Raw genomic sequence first — 22,693 nt, forward strand, 5'->3', positions numbered from 1 at the left:
TTACTCCCAAAGAAGGAAGTAGGCACTAAAGCACTGCATACGCAATGTAATGTCAATGCGTAAAAGAGCACTGTATGCAGTAAATGAGTGTCAGGAAGGAGGAACACACCTTCTTGGTAATTGGACGATGAGGAGAATTACTAAAGGAAGGATAAGGAGAACTTAATTAAGACAAGCTTATGATTCCACTTGACCCACAAAAACTGGGTCTTAGTAAGTAATCTGTACAGGATGCTTTGCTTGAATGAACATAAGAACAAAGCTACAGGGTAGAACAATTATTAAAAAATGATTCTAAAATGGAAAAATGGGAGATGGTGGCAGTATCAAGGCAAATTCTTTTGAAAGTATGGGACAGATTTCAGTCCTAGTTTTATGGTTTTCATACCTCTATCTTTAATAATAATAATAATAATAATAATAATAATAATACACTTTATGTATATTCTGTCCTTTTCCCCTAGGGGACTCAGAATGGATTTACATACATAGGCAAACATTCCTTGCCTTTGTAATAATATACAATGGGACAGACAAACACAAACAAAGGCAGAGGCTTCTCCTTTCATCTCCAGCTTCTGGAGGCGGTACTCATCTCTGGCTCTGAGGAGGTGCTTTTTTCTCAATTTTCAAGCTGGGGAGTCTGTGTTGTTACCTTCTGGTTTTGTGGCCATCAAAATTGCTTGGAGCATCTCTTTGGCTTTTCCCACTGAAGCGGTACCTATTTATCTATTCACAATTGGGTTTTTGAGGTGCTAGGTTGTCAGGAGCTGGAGCTTACAGATGGGAGCTCTCCCCATCTCGCGGATTCAAACTGCCAACCTTCAGATCAGTGGTTCAGCCAACCTTTGGGTCAGTAGTTCAGTGGCACAAGGGTTTAACCCTTTGCGCCACTGATTTATCATTTTCTCAGTTTTAGAAATTCAATGTTCTATTCAAAAATACATAAGACAGTGACGTAAGTAGATTATCTAAAAAATTTTTGAGAAGATGATTGCTTTTGAAAAATAAAAGACATCTTAAGACATGTACAGAATATTGAGGTCATGCTGGGAATAAATGGATCAGATAAAACAGCAAAAGAGAATTCAGCCCTCCTCCAAGCAGATTAAAATAGAGTTCCTTAACACAGGGAATTTTCTGATCTGATTGAAAATACTGAAGATTCACAGAGTTTTAAAATGCCCAGGTTCACAGAGGTAGTTGTGGGTACAGAATCAAGAGTATCATCCCACAACCACATGTCCACCAGCATTTCACAAGTAAAAACTGCAGCATGTATGGGTCAGCAATATCAGAGGCTATTCAAAAGGATGGCAAAGAAACAAGAGGACAAAAGTTATTAACAAGAAAAAACTCATACAATAATTATTTTGACAGCACAATCTTTGAATTTATGCACAGAGTTTAGGGAAGGCTGAGAACCCCCCCCCCCCATAAACAGCCTAACGGGAAGGGCAAGAACTCCTTACCCTGTTCTCCCTCCTGCTTGCAGCCAAAGACACAGAAGGAAAGTGGGACAAAAAGAAAGGAACAAGGGCGTTTTGAAAGTAGCTGAGAAAGTGGGACAACAGAGGGACCAGCTAGTTGAACTGGGACAGTCTGAGAGTTTGTAATAGCCAAAACCCCAGTGTCAGGTGGAATGCTTATTTTCAATAGCTGTCAGTTTTGCTAGTGTGCCCTCCGTCCCCAAACAAAGTAAGCAACAGAGATATTGATATTTTGGGGGAATTCGTCCAAGTAATTTTTGTCTGCTGAAAACACTAAAGGAGATTGGAACTCTGGGACACATTTTACAATTCTTCTGGTGACAGAGTTGTAAAATATGTAGGTAGGTTACGATACCCCATCTAGCAGGTTATGATATGCCATCTGTCTGGATGACAGTTAATCTTAAAATATGAGGTACTCAAAGGATTCCCTCCACACGCCATAATGATCTTCTAATGGATGTTACTTTTCATTTCAATTTCTATAGTAGTATTATGTAGGCAGTGTAATACCATGTCAGAACGGTGTATGCATTTATGACAGTGGTTCCCAGGTGTTTTGGACTCCAATTCCCACAATTCCTATCAGCTGAACAGATGACTGGGATTTCTGGGAGTTAAAGTTCAAAACACCTGGAGGACCAAAGGTTGGAAACTGCTGATCTATGAGATGGCTCGATGCAATTCACCTCAGGAACCATGACTGGTTGATACCTAATGGTAAGAGGAGTGCTCTGTGAATTGTTATAGTTTAAGACAAATTACAAAACTGGAATATAAATATTTTAATGTGGCAGTTCCTTCTCTGTGCGGGCCAGAAGAGGAGAATAATATGGGTCTACCGCTAATCTCAAGTTAATTGGTGCCAACACGTGATAGAACTTCCTTCTTCTCCAGCTGCCAATACATCCCCCAAAAGACTTCTCTAGTTTTCTGGATACACAACTGGATTTAGGAGGAGGGTGAACAACTCCTTTCTGGCTCTGCTCAAATAAGCAATTCTGTCAGCACAAATTCACTTTTGGGTGGTGGTCATGGACATAATAATAAAGATAAATAAACCCTTCTATCCATCCAACTGTGTGCTTTGCATGTAAGAATGCTGCTGAAGACTCCAAACACGGGTCTCTGGAAAACAAATAGCATTAGCACCATCCAACCTAGAGCGGAACATTTATGGCTCTACTCACTGGGCAGAAATAAAAAAAAGACCTTATTTGTCCTTGAAAGGCAAAATCTTATGTCTAAAGAACAATGAATAACAAAGCAATTTGAAGAGACATCACGATATCCTAATGTTAATAGATATTATCCAACTTTGCAAAACACATTGTTTTTACAGTACCCATCGGATGAGAAGATTAATGAGCAATGGAACTCTTCTTATTTCAGCTGAATTAGGTAGTTCATGTTGTGGAGATAGTGAAAGCTAGTTATGAACTGCTAAGTCATAGATAAAAACCTAAGACATAGAAGTCCAGAAGATTGATGATCTTTTGGTGCCATGAAAGATACAGAGGAAGTTTTGAATCTGGTCATGTTCTCTGAACCTCTTATTAAAAAGAAAGTAATCTCTTTTTTAGGGGAAGCAGGCTTATATAATGTTAGGTTTTCATTTGCTTTGTTTTTATTGGTTTATGTTTTATCTAGTTTTACTTTTCTGGTACTTTAACTACTTTTTACCTTATGTATGGTGAGATTTTTTTAACTACGCTTGTTTTAACTGCTCTAACTTGTTTTAAGTTTTATATTGGAAAAAATGTGGGATATGAATTAATTGCATCATCATCATCAGATGATCAGGTAGTAGTAATATAGACAACAGCAGAAACAGACAAGCAAGACAACATGTTTTTGATCAGATTATGCACAATTTCTAACCAGCTGATGCTTAGTCAAAAAACTTTCATTTCCTATATGGTTGATTTATAACAGTACTACCATTTTTCTAAGAGTTCATAGCACACTTATAAAACGTACATGTCTCCATTTCTTTTCAAATCTTAGAAGCATATGGAGGATTTTTCTATTTAGTTTGCTTATACGAAAAATGTTGTAAAATCCAATAAAAACTGTACTGTCATGTGTATGATCCACCTCAGATATTAAGATCATCTGGGGAGGCCCTACTCTCGGTCCCACCCCCTTTGCAGGTGCGGTTGGTGGGGACGAGAGACAGGGCCTTCTTGGTGGTAGCCCCTAGGCTATGGAACCCCCTCCCCGGCAACATTAGAACAGCCCCTTCCCTCCTGCCCTTCAGGAAGAAAGTGAAAACATGTTAATGGGAATAAGCCTTTGGACAATATTTGTTTAGTGCAGTAAGTAAATACATATTATTGCAATGATGCCTGGAACAGACTTGGGTTACGAATTTGAACTGCGTGGTTTTAATAATTGTTTAAATGTTTATATGTATTTTTAATGTCATGTTTTAATGTATATGTTTATTTTATTGTATGTATATTTTATGGCATTGAATTGTTGCCTACCTGTGAGCCAACTCTGAGTCCCCTTTGGGTAACAAAGGCGGTATATAAAAGTAGTAACTAAATAAATAAAAATAAATATATTAGTTTGTGCAAAGTGTGTGATTCAATCTGTCGCTTTCACATAAATGTAAATAAAATGGGAGGATGTTACACAAATAACAGTCCAGCAATTCCAATATTTATCAACAGAGTTCATACACACAAGTGATCTAAAAGCTGATTTCAGAAACAATTTTATTCAGAACTTTTTACTTACCCTTTCTGCCAAAAATGGGTACAGTACTTGTTTATACAATACAATTAGCACCCAAGGCTTTACAAAGAACAAATCCTTCAAAATGCAAACAAGCAAAAACAAAGGTTAAGATGAATACTTTTGCTCTGTTTTGTTCATACTTGAACTCTGTTTTGTTTCATGCACTTGATTTTCAAATTAACAATGATATTAAGCATGAACTCAACACAGCTGCAGGTACAAAGGTATCCCATAGATGGTTCTACAGACCTTTTGCATGCAAGAAACCCTTGACTGCAGTCAAAATTCCTGATGTATACATTCTCACTGGGATGTATTATATGGATATAGAGAACCCATATAGATTATCTCCTTCATTGACATGTCTATGGGATACTGTAGCCCATCAAGGCAAAAGAAAATTCCACAGAAAGTAGTAAACCTGAGCATGGTACACAGGAATGCAGGAAGCTGCCTCATATTGAGGTAGTCCAGTGGTTCTCAACCTGTGGGTCCCCAGATGTTTTGGCCTTCAACCCCCAGAAATCCAAATAGCTGGTAAACTGACTGAGATTTCTGGGAGTTGTAGGCCAAAACACCTGGGGACCCACAGATTGAGAACCACTGAGGTAGACCATTGGTTCAGCTAAGTCAGTATGATCAACTCTGACTTCTAATAACTCTCTGGGATTTTAGGTAAGATTCTTTCCTTGTCCTATTCACAGAACCCTGTTATTATTTGGTGGACACTGATACAAGAATGGGATCCTGCTTAGATCCTGAAATCAGATGAGATCAGGCTGTACAGAACTACTACTCCCTCCAAGATCTGAAAGCCAAGGGAGGCTGGAAAGCAACTAGAAGAGAGAAAGATCTCACTGCATCTGATGCCAGTCTCCTAAAGATGGTTGAATGGAAGTGTCTCTTTGCACTTTCCAATCTTAGCCACATATTGCATCTTACTTCCCTGCTCTTTTCTGACAAACTGTCAGGAAGCAAATGAAAACAATTAGAAAAAATGTACAAGATCTCAAATCCATGGGAAGGGATTGTTGGATCAACTCAATGACTGCTCTTGAACCCTGGACATTGCCTGGAAGCGGCAACAGAAGATGCACAAGAAATTTGCAATATTCACCCCACACACTTTCTTTTCTTACACAAAGGGAGAGGGCTCTCATTTCTCTTTAGGGAGACAAGAAAGCTGTGCTTGTGCCTGAAGGACAACAACCTCTCCTTGAGATGCATATCATTTCAAACTTTGCCCAACAAGCTACCACAAATTCCACAACAGAGTTCAAGCCTCCTCTGCCCCAGGTGATAGGTGGCCAGTTTGCACGTACTATTTGTAGCCCCGCATTTGCTCTCTGAAATGACACAGGGAAATAAATGCACGAGTATGCTGGTACTTCTAAGTAAGAGTTCTGCCTTCTGACTCTGCAAATGTGAGGGAGGACTATATTATCGACACAGTTGCACTCCTGCACTGGTTCTGAGAGCTGCATTTCATCGGCGGAAACAAAAACATACCAAAATATCATCTTGACAGATAACTCAGTCATTGTGCATGGATTTAGGTAGTGATGTCTGAAACTTATGTTTGTATCAGGAAGCATTATAGTAGTAGTTCACAAAAGCTGGTCCTCCAGAGGTCAAGGACTTAGGCATCCAGAATACCTGACTGTTGTCCAATTCTGGCTCTGGCTCTGGCTTTTGGGAGTTGAAGTCCAAAACCTATAGAACAGGGCTTCTTAAACTTTTTCCACTCACAACCCCTTCCTGCCTGAGAAATTTTTACACAACCCCAGGTCGGTCTATCGATCTATCTATGTGTTTATGTGGTGGAGGTATTCACTTACACAGACAGCCTCCCACCTCCACAAACAGCTTTAAATCGCAGTGCTGAGGAACTACCTATAGCACTCCCTCCAAGGACACTGCAGCTTACAGCGGGCACCATGAACCTGTGGCCCAAACCCTGCCAATGTCCTCCCCAAATACCACACTGCTCACTACCCAAGTCAAGATTTTCATACAGGGACAATTTAATCCTAGATGTTCTGTTTTTCCTCCAGAAAGCACACCCCAGGATTCCTTTCTCTCTCCATGGGTGTGGAATTTGCATGACTCCATCCACTGTTTCTCCCTTAACCCTTTCCTCCCATTCCTATGGCACACAGCAAATGGAAGGTAGCATTACAAATCATCAAACTGATATTACCTTACACCCCAAAACAAACAATGCCTTTTTCAAATGCTGATTGATTTTTCTTTTTATGAAGAACTGATTTTTCTTTTTATGAAGAAAAGCTGAAGTAGCTTCTACAGCAGGCATGGGGAAACTTCGGCCCTCCAGGTGTTTTGGACTTCAAGTCGCACAATTCCTAACCGTCTCAGGCCCCTTCCTTAAGCAGCTGAGGGGGGAAAGGAAGGGACCTGAGGTTGTTAGGAATTGTGGGAATTGAAGTCCAAATATCTGGAGGGCCGAAGTTTGCCCATGCCTGTGCTAGAGTCTCTCTTTCATTCAATATGGGCTTTATTGGACAGCTCCCTTTGATATATGTTTTAAAAGGGAGAAATTCCAAGTGAGCTTTTGGGAACACAGATATGGAAAAGTAAGAGATCTGCATCCTCTTTCTTTTCTATAAAAACAACACAACAAAAAGTTGCAGGTCTATACCACTCATTAAAAATTATACACAACCGCACTAAATAAGATAGAAAATGATATAATCTTACAACGAAAGCTTGGCTTTAAACCTTGTCCCACAAGATTGATTTAGGAAATTGGACTTGTTATGATCGCCTGAAGAGTACCAGGACTTCCTCTCACAGCCCGGTGGGGATTACTGAGAATCTACTGGCTCAAATCCAAATTCTTCATTTATATTGGCTGCAGCACAAGCTGCCTTTCAAATCTTCCCAGCTCCTGTTAACAACACTCTTCAAGTAACCCCCCACCCCTTCATAACATGTTGTCCTTCTCACCTATTCAGCTGTACCACTTGTTCAGAAAAGCTATTTAAAAGGGAAGGCAATGTGCGTCAGGACAAGTTAACTTATCTGAAGCAGTCCCACCAAGGAGTGAGTCCTTTGCTACTAAAAGACGAATCTTATACTTATGTCACAATGTTTTATTATACAGGTACCTGCGCTTTCAATACAAGTATTTGTGAGATAACAAGCCACTAGGGGGGAAAAATGACATTCTTAGTTCTCAGTGCTTCATGAGTTCCTTAGCACTTTATTGTGCATTGTTTTAAAAGTGATTTGCAAATACTACCAAACCTACAAATGTTTCTGATGAGGTAGATAAGTGCAAGACACATCAGTTTTACAGGTGGGAAAACAGAGGCAAAGGAGCACCAATTATGTGCCTGGTATCATTTGTTGATTAAGTGCTGATTCCCATGCAAATGAATAGATCTTAATTCTTTCAGATGTAATTCCAGTGAAGACGTTGAAACTAAATTCAAAATAAGAGAACAATCTAGACACAGTGAAGTTAAATACAACAGACTTTCAGTTAACTGGCACGCAATTAGATGAATGTAATTTCTGGTTGCTTGAGAGTTATTATTAAAATAGCCCAAAAACTATGCCCCATACTATACCATACCGTAAATATCTGAATTGATTTGATATTAATATTGAGATACAGTAATTAAAAGCAAATTAAGACAAATAATGGCAAACTTAAGTAAAACTTATATTTCTACTAAAATCATTTTGTTTTAATTTTTATTTAAAGTATTATTTCTTTGACTTTTTGCCAGTTGCTTGAGTCCCAGTGAACTGAGAGTCTATGGTAGAACTTACTTCAGGAAGTTAAGTATGAACTTTATATCTGTGAAACAGATATACACATTTTTACTTATCCATAGTTTCATTTAATCACCTATTGTCTTAGGGTTTCCATACATTTTACACCCCCTTCTATTTCAGTATTTGTTCCATTGAAAATAATAGGCTTTGCTATTATCCATGGTTTTACATATGCACACAAAGTCTGATAAAGTATTCCATAAAGTAAACCTGTGCTTGAAATAACAGATTGACTTACTATTTCTGGATTTCAGCCTAAAGGCATCATCCATTATCATTATATCTGGTGGGAAGATACCCAGAGGCTCAACAGATGTCTGTTTTTGTGCTCGTTGTCTCTCTCTGTGTGAGGCAGTATTTACACAGCTATATAATACACTGTATTAAAAGGTCAATGTAGATCCATATAATGAAGTTCAATGTAGTTCAAACTGCATTATATGGCAGTGCAGAGCTAGCCTTAGACATACCAAAGAAAGAAGGAAAGACAGTGATAAAGAGAAAATTACAAAACTCCTGTCCTCCATAATATCCTGCTTTGCTACTTCCGGAAAAATGGGTCAGATTTGCACATAATGCTAAGATAGATTGCAGTTTCTGTCATCCTGATTTGTTGTGGTACTACAAACAAACCATAGCTTGCCTGTTAGTGCCAAACCACAATTAGAAGTCATGGTTTGTTGTTGGCTCACTAGCCATGGTCTTGCATTATAGCTGAACCCACAACTATGTCTTCTCTTACTAGCTGTCTTTCTGACACAGGAGCTCACAAAAGGAGCAAGAGAGAAATACTCAGAAAAAGTGAATGGGAGAAGAGAACTGGCTTGTTTGGTCAAAGGAACAAACCATATCTGACACAAGCAATGTCTTAGTTGACATGCAAACAGCAGTCAGAGAAAAATACCAGGATGTATTTATAGTGCTTAGAAAGATGATATAAACGAAATTCTGTGTCTATGGATAATTTGCATATGATTATAACAAACTCTTAACAACCAAACTCAGATCAGAATTGAAGTAACTACTTAATCCTAATTCAGCACTCTAGTCACGCTGGTAGGTATAATGTGCATATATGGGTATTAACTCTGTGTATGATGCAGCGATTGTAAGGCATGTAGGCAGCAACCAAATGGTTTTAGTTAGCTTCACCATACAACATTTCCTCACAATTGTCCTGGCAGAAATATTACACATATGGATACAGCCTTTGTTGAGTCAAACACAGGGGAAAAACAAGTCATACTTTTACTAGAAATAGGTAGTTTGGCTAGGATTTCCCTACTCTGCAAACAGAGAATGAATTTCAAGAGAGGACCAGAACACAAAAAATGTAAAATTGTAATTTTTTTTGGCCTGGCAGGTTTCTGTTTTTTTTTTTTTTTTTTTTTTTACATGAAGAACCACATTGTGCATTTAAACCCTTCTTTGTTGCTGCTTAAGATTCCAATGTGTTAGCCTTTCTACAATGTAAGGAAACGATAAATATTTTCGTGACTCACAAGTAATTCCTATCAATTCCAATGAATGTGTTCCAAGTATGAGTGTCTTGGGTCCCACCTACCCTGCCATTAGAATATAGATTGAGTTGCATTATATTGCCAGTGTAGACTCATATAGACCAGTTAATGCAGTTAGACTGCATTATATAAGTACACGGACCATATAATGCAGTTCAATCAGCAATACATTTCAGGCAGTAACAGCCATTCCAACCACTGCCAGAGGCTAGATGAGGGAGATTAGGATGCAATAGATGGACAGAGTCTGAAAAAGTTTCTTTGTTGGATTACAACTTCCAGACACTCTCAGCCAGCATGGTCAGCCTGGGACTCTTCTACAAGCAGGCAGGAGCTACTTTAATGTGTGTGTGGGGAGAGATTTGTCCCAGAACCCCTCTGAAAATTCTGTATTATTGGTATCAGTGGCGGTGTTCCTATAAGTAACAGAAGTTATGGGGCATGCAGTGGGCATCTTGGATCCTATCATTTTTAACATGATGAGAGTTGGTTTCCCAGAAACCATCTCTCAAAAACCTCAAACCATTGGGCACATAAATACAGTCATCATCCCAATTTTCTGTCCAGATCTCAGCAAAGGAATGACAGGTTTCTGGAAGTAGTAGACTATGTATTATTGTACTCCCACATTTACTTCTCTGTTAAATACTGAAGTATAAAGGAATGTACTCAGGTAATTATATTTTTAGCCTGTTGGAAACAAAAGATTCACAACAGGTATATGTTCTGAAGCAGATGAAACATCATGTACTCTGTAGCAAACACTTGGCTCTTGTGGGGAGCAAACACTAATAAAACAAAATAAAAGGAAAGAGAGAGATGGAGACAGAGAGGGAATGAAATCCAGCAAGATTCACTGAGGGCCCTTCCACACATCCCTTTATCCCAGAATATCAAGGCAGAAAATCCCACATTATCCTAGTGTGGGCTCAGATAATCCAGTTCAAAGCAGATATTGTGGGATTTTGTGCCTTGATATTCTGGGATATAGAGCTGTGTGGAAGGGCCTTTGGTATTCACAACACTTGCCTCTTCCATGAGTGCACAATCATGTTCAAGAATAACACCTACAGTTGTTCCACTACGAAGAGGTGTATTACTTTGTTGGTCATAGCCACATCTGCTCTCCCAGGCTGATGCACTCCAGATATGCTGGACTACAAGTCCCATCACCTGTTGTCAATACGTTAATTGGTGGATCTGTAGTCCAGAATATTTGGATGAAGTAAGATTAGGACAGGCTACCCTCTATGCTATTAGTATATATAATCCCATGTGCAAATCAGTACATAATGAGCAATGGCGTTTCCAGTATATTGTGACCTTCTTTTACACTATCATAACAACAACAAATGTTCAATGCAGAATATTTAAAGCCCTGTAAAAATCTGTCTCCCGAACACTGCTCATGGGCAAAACTGCAGCCTGAATTTTATGTATGCCTGCAGATAAACTAAACAGTCTCCTGGTATTTGCAGTCCAGGGTCAAGTTCTTGCTCTCAATTTAGCAAGGAGTTCCCCACTAACTGAAAACAAACACATCAACAACTCTGGTCCTCTGTATTACAGAAGGTTTATCTTTTCCTTTGACCCATATTTATGTATAACTGACCAATTTCGAATTCTGCTGGCATTGCTACACGTGTGCCCTTCAGAGTACTAAACAGAGCACTAAAAATAAACACTTAAATACTAGAAATCCTGCAGACATATAGCAGTGGACACATTACAAGTAAGGAAACCTTTTTAAAAGTCCTGTTTAAAACATCCAGTTGGCTCTATCTGTCTTTCAATAAACCCAGTGAATCAGAAAAAGTTAAACTGCAAGTACTAACCTCATAGGAGAATCGATTTCTAAATAGATTTAAGATTGTTAGCATGCTTCAATCACATTGAATATATTTAGTAAGAAGAAATCGGATCTTGAACATGACCCAATGCTGCAAAAATGGCTAAGTCTGGAAATGAGGAGAACAATCAGGTAAATGGCTGAAAGGATAGCAAGAACCCCATGAGCACCATAAGCTTTTATCTGTAATTGAGATATATATAGAAGACATCACATGGTCCAAATATCAAATGTATTTTTACTGTTTGCTATGGCCTCACATTGCCCCGCAAGATGCCCCTTATGTTGTAACTGATAAGCACACAAAAACTGATTACATAATCCTCTTTGCAGGCTCGCTTTAAATTTAGCTTGGATTCTGAGCTTCCTCCTAGGTTTGAGAGTTCCAACGCCTTGGCTTTTCCACTTTCTCATGCATTTCTTATTTGTCAACTAGATGCCCCAAAGGCATATCCTGAAGAAATATTTCAAATAAATAATTTATTCCAAAGGCTCGGTGAGTCACTTGAAGGAAATCATTAAAACAATTATGTTTTTTTCTGGCTGCATTACACTGAAACATTTATTTTTAGGAGGCCGAATGTCAGACCCATTGTGTGCATACTAAGAATATATGTTGAATACAATGCAGGTTAAATCTGGCAGCTGTTCCACATTTAGAGACCCTTCAGTAGTCAGGAAAAGAATGTAAAAGTTTACAAAATCACAGATAATTGTTCAGGCACTGGAAAAAGAACATGTAGATATTATTTGTTCCAGTAACTATATATTTCCCTGATCAAAACCACTTCAAATATAGTAATGAACCTTAAGACTAACAAGGATTACGGCCTCACAATATGAATAGGAACAAAGATACTTTGTTTTTATTCATATTGTACAAAATGAAAAAGATACCAAGATACCAAAAAGAACGAAGATACCAAGTAGCAACAGTAAGAAAAGACACAGAACTGGTTCAAGATTAGGAAAGGAGTATGGCAGGGCTATATACTCTCATCCAACCTATTCAACTTGGAAGCAGAACACATGATGCGATGTGCAGGGCTTGACAAATCCAAGGCTAGAGTTAAAATTTCTGGAAGAAACATTAACAACTGCAAATATGCAGATGATACCACTTTGACGGCTGAAAGTGAGGAGGAGCTAAGGAGTCTTCTAACCAAGGTGAAAGAAGAAAGTGAAAAGGCTGGATTGCAATGAAACATCAAAATACCCAAGATTATGGCAACCAGACTGGTTGATAACTGGCAAATAGAGGGAGAAAACGTGGAAGCAGTAACAGACTTCGTATTTCTAGGTGCGAAGATTACTGCAGATGCAGACTGCAGCCAGGAAATCAGGAGACGCTTATTTCTTGGGAGGAGAGCAATGACTAATCTCAATAAAAGTATTAAGAGTAGAGACATCATATGAGCAACAAAGGTACACATAGTTAAAGCAGTGGTATTCCCTGTAGTAATCTTTGGATGCGAGAGCTGGACCATAAGGAAAACTGAATGAAGGAAAATAGACGCTTTTGAACTGTGATGCTGGAGGAAAATTCTGAGAGTGCCTTGGACTGCAAGAAGATCAAACCAGTCCATACTCCAGAAAATAATGCCTGGCTGCTCACTGGAGGGAAGGATATTAGAGGCAAAGATGGCCACATAATAAGACGACGGGAAAGCTTGGAGAAGATAATGATGTTGAGGAAAATGGAAGGAAAAAGGAAGAGGGGCCAACCAAGGGCAAGATGGATAATAATAATAATCATCATCATCATCATCATCATCATCTTTATTTGTACCCCACCACCATCTCCCCGAAGAGGACTTAGGGCGGCTGACATGAGGCCAAGCCCAAAATTACAGTACAGCAAAATAAAATACAAAGAAGCAAAAATAACATGGATGGATGGTATCCTTGAAGTAACTGGCTTGACCTTGGAGGAGCTGGGGGTGGCGACGGCCGATAGGGAGCTCTGGTGTGGGCTGGTCCATGAGGTCATGAAGAGTCAGAAGTGACTGAATGAATAAACAACAACAATAAACTTTTAAAAACTAAAACTCAGAATTATATATTCAACAAGGACAATGGTCATGGTTGCCATGGGAACCCTCAAACTGTGGTCCAAAATAGTAACTTCTCCAATCTCACATACAGTGAAACCAACTCGTCTGTTTAGACTAAGAAGCTGAAGAGGCTGAAAAATGTCCTTAAGCATTATTTGATTAGCATAACATTTAGCTTAAGTGGCTGGGGTGGGGAAAAAAAGGGTCTGGGACTGTTAGGAATTGTGGGAGTTGAAGTCCAAAACATCTGGAGGGCCGAAGTTTGCAGCAAGCCATGTGAATTAATACCATCGTGGTTTATGTTCTCAAACACAACACCGCCATGTTGTAGCAAAACAAACCATTGTTAAATATCACTGTTTACAGAGTGTGTGCTCATGCTTATTTATGAAATTTGGTCAATGAGGTAACTGGATATTTCTCAGTTCAAATCAATAATAATCCACTGATAAATTACACCCTGTATTTCCAGCAATGACAATCATGGGTATGCCTCCATAACTACACAGTCTAATTTCCTTGTTGCACGTTACTGGTGATGCCACATTGTTATGTAATATATCTGTCATACCTAGTTGGATTACAGTCCTGGCTTTGCCTGCCCTCTTCCTCCTGCCTCCGAAAGATACTGTCTGCTTTACAGACTTAAAAATGAGATGAATACTGACAGAATGTCTGGTCAGGAATCAAATCAGCTGTTCGTCACTGAACAACTTTCAAAAGCCAGAACCACCCCAGGCTTTCTTCATAAGAAAAAAGTGCCTCTATTTGTACATCTGATAAGAAATAGTAATTAGAGTCACTATGGGTTTTTTTTTTTAAAAGCCCTCCAGACTATCCACATTCAAGGATTAAGTGACTCTTCATGCCTATTTACTACTACAGTACATCAAATTAGGAGGCACCAGAGGAACAGAGAAAGGTTGTAAAAGTAATACAGAATTACATTCTTCCGTTGGCTAAATTATTGGTAAACGTTTCACTTCCCAAAATGATAATGTTGCTATCCTCACATTGACAGTTTAAAAAATTATTTATTCAGGTCAAACAAGTGTGTTTTTTTCTGTCAGGCAAACAGAATTAAAATCTGAAGACGCAGGATTGTGGACTGGAGTCATGTATATAAATAATTTGGGGTAGACAAATTAACATGTTGCAGGGGCAAAGTCTTTTATACAGATTTACTGTAGCATATGTTTTGGTGGAGTGAAACTCTCTTCATCATAATCATAAACTGGTATCCTCACAGAATTGGAGACACAAGATTGTGAAATGAAAGAAATGTAGACTTGCCAGACTTGTGAATCACTCTAAAGTTTGCAAAAGGAACACACTAGCCATGCAAACTGCTGTAATTGTTCTTAATGCAATCTTCAAAATTTTAGGAAGCCAATTAAATGCCTAGAGCGGAAGAGAAAAATCTTAGTTCCAACTTGCTCCTCAATTAACAGAATCACACATCTGATAAGTGCTAGTTTGGCAACTTTATGGAGTCATGTTTTGTTGATGGAAAAGCATACTTTTCAGGTAAGTGGCAAATGAATCCCTTAGAAAGCATGAGTGTTTATTGCTTTCTAAATACTGCAGCCAAACGTACAGAGAATTTTGGAGGAAAAGACTAGGTCAGATCCTGCTAGTTGTTGGAGCTTGAAGTTGTATTTTGGACTAAACTTCCCATAATCTGACAGCCAGCATAACTAGTGGCTATGTTGGCTGGAGAATTTGGGAGCCTGTAGTGAAAACAAAATTCCAAACTTTCCCAAAATCTGTTAGGTAGATGACTAATGGTTTTGTTGGCAAGAAAAGGCAGGCCTCTGCCCAACGCTTTTGCGATGATGGATGCTGTTTTGGACAAGGATGCTTTTCTCTCATTGGTCTTGAGCAGAAAGGCTGTTCTCTAATATGGTTAATGTATCCGTAACAAAAAAAGGCATCTATACCTAGGTGCAACCTCTCAGTAATTTTGCTACAGCCTCTGCTGCTTTATCAGGGATTTACACTTTGGGAGAGGAACTTGGAATTATACAATCATAGAGTTTAAAAAGGCCTCATGGGCCATTCAACCCATGAGGTTTGACCAAGGCAGAATTGAGGGGTAGCATGACTTCCCTGGATCTAGACACTGTACTCCTATTTATGCAGGCCAAAAACCCATTGGCTTTTTTAGCCTCTGTGTGACGTTCTTGGCTCATGTTTAACTTGTTGTCCACAAGGGCTCCAAGATTTTTTTCATGTGTACTGCTGTTGTTCCCAATCTGTCTCCTTACATGCCATTTTTTCTGCCTAAGTGGAGTATCTTGCATTTGTCCCTCTTTAACCTCATTTCGTTAGTTTTGGCCCATCTCTCTAATCTGTCTCAGGTGAGGAACTGTAGTGCCTCACTAAACTACAAACCTCAGGTTTCCATAAGATGGGACCAAGACACTTCAAGAGGAATTGGGATGCTATAACGATCTGGTGCAAAAGAGCCCCAGAAGAAGATTTCTGTTTATTCTTTTAATGGTCTAAATCTCTCAAGGCATCCTGCTGACCTTGAAACCCACTATATTACTTCTGACTTGAACATGAGACTCAGGCACAGGGTTGGATGACTCCCAACAATTCTAGTTGTGTAACCAGGCTCCTAAAGGCAATTAGAAGATACAGACGGGGAAAAAAATCTAAAAGGGTGTGCTTTGCCAGCCCTCCTTCACTAGGAATCTGCCACACTGTAACACTATGTAACAAAATGTGACCCCCCCCCCCCCCCATTCCTGGTTTGAAAGTGTTATTTCCTGTTTAATTGTGCGGTATGTACTTTGAAAGTAGTTGTTATACTCTAGAAACTTCATTTTGTGGCTGCCACAAAGGATGTTGGATTGGTGGAGATTCTATGAGATATTCATTGAAAAACTATAGCAAATTGTGCTGCAGGGTATCCTGCAAAAACAATGTTTTTGCAGTTTAATATTTTTTTTCCCATGTTTATATAATAGAACTGATTAGGAAATGACATTTACAGCCCAGGAACAAAAATCATGTCACACAGTGTAATAAGACTGTAGAAGTTTGATTCCATATTCATTTAGATCCCAATTAGACCCAATGTCTCTCTCCCACTCAGCTTTCAGTTTGAATAAGCAAAGCTAGAAAGGGTACATTATCTTGAAACGCTGGTACTAAGAATGCCAGGGCTGGCCATTCCATTCAGCGGAGTGAGGCAGTTGCCACTGGCAGCGGATGATAAATGGCATGGAGTGAGCAGCAGCAGCTGCTACCTTTGATCATTCAGTCCTGCTGAAGGACAGAGCTCTGTGTCCCATGTGGCCTGTCCTACTAGCCTCCTACCCTAAGATGAGGTGGAAAATGCTGCCCCATCACAAGTATTGGGTTGACTTTTGTTAAAGGAATGGGAGAGGCGAATGGATCAACTTGTTCTTCATCTTCTGCAACATCTTTTGGGTTGTTCCCAGAGATTGGTCTATACGGGCCCTTCCACACAGTCCCAGAATATCAAGGCAGAAAATCTCACATTATCTGAGTGTGGATTCAGTCGGATAACCCAGTTCAAAGCAGATATTGTGGGATTTTCTGCCTTAACATTCTGGGATATAGAGCTGTGTGGAAGGGCCCTATACTAATCTTGTATATCCCTGAGCCTTGCAGAAGTATGCACTCTCTATTCCAGCTCTACCCAAAGACAATGATAAATATTGTATGCACCCATCCACCAAATGAGGGTAATACTTCATACACCTTGACCATAAGAGCTTATGCCACAATGATTACAATCTGTTAGGCTTTTAAAAGCAACTTTTCTCTTTGAAATAAAAAGTGTGATATCTGCATCCACAACTTTCCCAACACAGGATATCTTTGAATTTCATTTCTATACTACTACGAGTCTTGTTTTGTTTACTATTGATTTCTAAATACAATCAGAATTCAGAAGCAGCTGAACCAACATTGTAGCCCTGAGATATTGTCACGGTGAACATGAGCAAGAATTCCAGTGCTTTACATGGGTTTATCAAGGACCCTGAATTGTCCATAGGCTACTACACTTCTCCATAAAACCGCCAAGGCCAAAGAACACTGCCACTCTCACCAGTTGGGGTAAGAATTTGCCAAGGTTGGTTGGAAAATTCCCCCTCAGGAAAACTCTGACTTATTCCCTCTCCTTGTGTAAACAAATCAGAAGGGCATGAAAACTCAGTGGCTGTTATTCCAGAATAAAGGACAGTGCAAATCAATTGACATTGCTGGTGATTAGGTCCTGTACTTGGCAGGACTTTCTTAAAAACCCTGTGTGTCCACAATTCTGGTTTGAATCTTGTTGGTGCCAAATGCCAGATCAAAAGCCATTACGCTGGGGAAACAGTGCACACTTTGGGATGCTATGTAAAGAAAGCTTCATCCAGGAGTCAGCATAGCATTTCTCTCCTATTAGGGATGGCTTTTGCTAGCCCTGTCATTGCAGGGCCTCCATCCATTTCACCCCCAGCCAATGCAGAGCTATGTTGACAAACAGGCTTTTGCATTCGTTCTAAACAGCAGCTCCACTGCAGTCATTCTTTGAACCTATGTGCTGTCACCTATTCAAATACTGACCTTTCACTAATGATGTAATTACAACCGGGTGTCCAATTCACAGTACAAAATGTCCTGTAAGATGCAGGGTTTCTCTCTTTCAGTCTGTCTGCAGCCACATCACTTATACAAGCTCTGTTTTGTTGCTTGACCAGCAGCTTTTTGATCAAATTATAACCTGGATTTACTATAATTCACAGTTATTGGGTTGCTGTGAATTTTCTGGGCCGTTTGGCTATGTTCCAGAAGCATTGTTCCCAACCTGGACATTACAGAGATATATAAACCCCGCTTGGTAAGTTTCCAACAAACCTCACAACCTCTGAGGATGCCTGCCATAGATGTGGGTGAAATGTCAGGAGAGAATCCTTCTGGAACATGGCCATACAGCCCGGAAAACTCACAGCAACCCTGTGATTCCGGCCATGACAGCCTTCGACAACACATTCAGAGTTACATTTGCCTTCTGGCCAACATCACTACAAATGCACAAAAGTGATCTTGTGTCAAAAGCCTAGTTCCAGTGCATAGGACTTCCAAGTGCTTTAGCAGAAGACACATTCTTGAGCGCATAACAGGCCAAGGAAATACATAACGGGATTTGATTCCAAACTGCAATTGTTCATCAGTGCAGGTCTACTGTATATTGCTAATTGAAACGACATCTCCTAGAGCTGACAGTCTGACATCAGTAGCTAGCATTCACGTGGTCCATGCATATTGTTCCCCTGAAACCCTGATCCTAAGTACATTAGCTGGACGTAAGCCGGGCATAAGTCCACGAGGCTTACTATCAAATAATGCACAGAGGATCAATTTGGAGGAGATTTCAAGCAATAGTTCTAAATGGCTTATTTTTGTATCCTAAGCAGCAATAAATAGAATGGATTGTATACAGTACAAACGGCTCGGCCGCCTTTTCTGAAAACCCGACCTTTTGTTTCGAGCGAAACACACTTTTCCGACACGGAGTTCGGCGCTCGATTGAGAAGCAGCAATAAATAGAATGGATTGTGCACAGTACAACAGCTTGACCGCCTTTTCTGAAAACCTGACTTTTGTTTCAAGCGAAACACAAGTTTCCTACATGGAGTTGGGCGCTCTCGATCGGGAAGCAATAAACAGAATGGATTGTATACAGTACAATGGCTTGACTGCCTTTTCTGAAAGCCCGACCTTTGTTTCAAGCAAAATACAAGCTTCCGACAAGGAGTTTGGCGCTCAATTGGACAACTCCAGAGCTCACCTTCCTTCCCTCATTGGAAGAACCAACCTTGTGGAGGGAGTTCTGCAGCGGAGGCCAAGGTTTTAGAACAAACTACCCATGTTTTATTTAAGAACCTGGACCGTGTCCCCTCAATGGAGGGCAGAAGGCTGCCTCAATCCTCTTTGCAGGCGCCCGGGACGTTGAGGAAGCGCCGGACGACTAGGGCCAGGCAGAGCATCAAGACCAGCATGTAGCCCAAGGTGCCGGCCAAGGTGGGCAAGGCCTCCGGTGGCTTGCGGAGGAAGTTCTGAAGCCCTTCCTCCACGTAGAACATCTGGTCGTAGATGCTGAGGAAGGTGAAGATGTGGAAGAGCTGATGGCTATGTCCCACGATGTCGAAGCGGCCCGGCTGGATGCGCTCGGGGATCTTGCTGACGTTGAAGAAGGCGGCCACCACCAGCCAGAAGTAGCGGCGGTAGAAGTGGACGAAGAGGGTAGGGTCCCGGTCCCGCAGGTCAAAGAAGAGGCTCTCCAGCATGATGGGGCAGGCCATGCTGAGCGGCATGACGAAGACGAAGGTGCGGACGGCGAAGGGGTAGGCGCAGCACTCGGCCCGGCTCTTGCAGCACGCCACGGTGCAGGCCACGGCTAGGGCCAGGGCCACAGGCAGGACTAGGGCGCGGTAGGCCGCGATGGCGCCCCGACAGTCCACCTGCCAGCCTAGGTGTTGCTGCAAGGCCCGTCCCAGCGTCCGTGGCTCTAGCAAGCTCAGCCCTGGCAGTAAGTAGTAGTAGTAAGCCACAGTGCTGGCGAAGCCATAGTAGCTGATGGAGGCGTAGTCCAGGTAGAAGAAGGCGGCGCGCAGGCGCAGCGAGAGGCAGCTGAAGACGTGGGCCGTGCAGCTCATGGCGAAGGTGAGCAGCACCCCGGAGGCGTAGCACCAGAGCGGGCGGAGGGCCGGGTGGTCCGAGGGGAGACCCCCGCCCGCCCCGCGGAGCAGCAGCAGCCGCCCGAACTTCCCCGCGAAGAGCAGCAGGGGGATGAAGTGGGTCCAGAAGTTGAGCGTCTCGTTGGTGGGCTGCACCACCGAGGCCAGGCACTCCTGCGCCGTCAGGTGGAGACGCCGGTAGCCCGACAGGATGAAGCACTCCACGAAGTCGTCCGGCACCTCGTCCCAGCGGAGCAGCGGCGCCTTCCTCCCTCCTCCTCCTCCGACGCCTCCTCCTCCTCCTCCTCCTTTGCGGCGAAGCAAGGCGGAAGGCGAGCGGCCCCGGGGTCTTGGGCGAGGGTCGTCCGCCCGGAGGAGCTCCTCACCCGCCGAGGAGGACATCCTCGCCCTCCTCCTCCTCCTCCTCCTCGGCCGCGGGGAGAAAGGAAGGCCGCCGCAATCCCCGCAGCAGCAGCAGCAGCTCAAGCCCGGATTGTGATGTAAGCCGCTTTCCCGGTTGCTGCTGTTGCTGAAGGAGGAGGAGGAGGAGGAGATGCGGTGGATTTGTGCTTCACCGGAGCAGCAGCAGCAGTAGCAGCCTCCTCCTCTTCGTCTTCCTCCTCCTCCCTCCTCATTCATTGCAGCGGGAGCAGCCTTTGCGGCAGAGGAGACCTGGGTAGTCCTGCCGGCATCCCCGTCAGTCAAGCCTCGCCAGGCTTGCTTTTCTTCACAAGTTTCCTCCCACTCCTCCTCCTCCTCCTCCTCCCTAGATACCGCCCCGCCTCTGATGCCCCGAAGCGGCTTCAATTCGCGTCTCTAGCCGGACGGAGACCCCCTGCTGCGCCCCAACGTCCGCCCTCTCCATCTGTTCCCTCTGCAAAAGCCCAGAGCGGCTTCCTCCTCTCCCCCTGGAAGCCCCACTGCTGTCACTTGGCTCCAATGTATTGATTCAAGGCGGTGTAGATCTTCTTTGGAGGGGTGCCTGGGCCAACTTGGGCCCTCCAGGTGTTTTGGACTGCAGCTCCCACAATTCCGAATTGTGGGAGCTGTAGTCCAAAACACCTGGAGGGCCCAAGTTGGCCCATGCCTAATCTACACCATAGAACAGGCATGAGCAAACTTTGGCCCTCCAGGTGTTTTGGACTGCAGCTCCCACAATTCCTAACAGCTGGTAGGCTGTTAGGAATTGTGGGTGCTGTAGTCCAAAACACCTGGAAGTGTTTTCAGGTGTGAAAACATGGCAGGCCCAAATCCAGCACCTCAATCCCTGGGTGATACCAGATGAGAGACTCCCCCTGGGCACAAAGAAGACTGGGCCACTTGGAAGGCGCTGAACAGACTGCGCTCTGGCTCCATGAGATGCAGAGCCAATCTTAAGAAATGGGGCTACAAAGTTGAATCCATGACATGTGAGTGCGGAGAAGAGCAAACCACAGACCACCTGCTGCAATGCAACCTGAGCCCTGCTACATGCACAATGGAGGACCTTCTTGCGGCAACACCAGAGGCACTCCAAGTGGCCAGATACTGGTCAAAGGACATTTAATCAACTACCAAGTTTGCAAAATCTGTGTTTTTAATCTGATTGATTGTTTTGTTCTGTTAGAAATGTAATACAATGGTATGGTTGCTGATGACACGATAAATAAAATAAATAAACCACCCCCAGCACCTTCAAGGGCAAGCCAGTCACTTCAAGGATGCCATCCATCCATCTTGCCCTTGGTCTTCCTTTTTCCTTCCATTTCCCCCCAGCATAATTGTTTTTTCTAAGCTCTCCTGTCTTCTCATTATGTGGCCAAAATACTTCATCTTTGCCTCTAATATCCTTCCCTCCAATGAGCAGTCAAGCTTTATTTCCTGAAGTATGGACTGGTTGGATCTTCTTGCTGTTCAAGGCACTCTGAGAACTTTCCTCCAACACCACAATTCAAAAGCATCTATCGTCCTCCTCTCAGCCTTCCTTATGGTCCAGCTTTCATCCATAGGTGACTATGGGGAACACCATTGCTTTTACTATGCGGATCTTCGTTGCCAGATACTCCTGTTTATGCAGGCCAAAATCCCATTGGCTTGTTTTAGCCACCACTTAAGCAACTGGGGGGGGGGGGGGGGAGGAAAGGGCCTGAGGCTGTTAGGAATTGTGGGAGTTGAAGTCTCAACACCTGGAGGGAGGGCTAAAGTTGGCCCATGCCTTATCTACCCTGAGGAAATAATAATGATAATGATAACAATATCACACCAATAATAAGAATATTATCATCTCAAGGGTATAAAGATCGAACTGCAAAGATTCTGGCACAAGCCAGTAAACATGGTCCCAGTGGTGATCGCCACACTGTGGGTGAACTCTTTATTGTGGAAATAATGACAGTGGTATTTTAGGTTACGAAATGGGCAGGGATAGCTGTGTTTGAACTATGGTTCAAACATATAGCTATGTTTGAACTATGGTTCATAACACTATGGGGGAAAACAGCCCTGTGTTTATATGCCAGATAATAATAATGCTCTTCCAAATCAGGAC

At 42.0% G+C, this 22,693-nt stretch overlaps 1 protein-coding gene across 1 annotated transcript; it reads right to left on the minus strand.

The window, feature by feature from the left end:
- Positions 1–4,189: 4,189 nt before the first annotated feature.
- PAQR9 (progestin and adipoQ receptor family member 9) lies at positions 4,190–20,923 on the minus strand. Its single transcript, XM_060767781.2, has one exon. The coding sequence runs from the start codon at positions 20,803–20,805 to the stop codon at positions 19,411–19,413; it is 1,395 nt and encodes a 464-aa protein (XP_060623764.2). The 5' UTR covers positions 20,806–20,923; the 3' UTR covers positions 4,190–19,410.
- Positions 20,924–22,693: the final 1,770 nt, after the last annotated feature.

The sequence above is a fragment of the Anolis sagrei genome, chromosome 3 (genome assembly GCF_037176765.1).
Source record: "Anolis sagrei isolate rAnoSag1 chromosome 3, rAnoSag1.mat, whole genome shotgun sequence".
Lineage (NCBI taxonomy): Eukaryota > Metazoa > Chordata > Lepidosauria > Squamata > Dactyloidae > Anolis > Anolis sagrei.

Coding starts and splice junctions, on each gene's coding strand:
- PAQR9 (XM_060767781.2), bottom strand. CDS start 20,805: ATGAATGAGGAGGGAGGAGGAGGAAGACGAAGAGGAGGAGGCTGCTAC.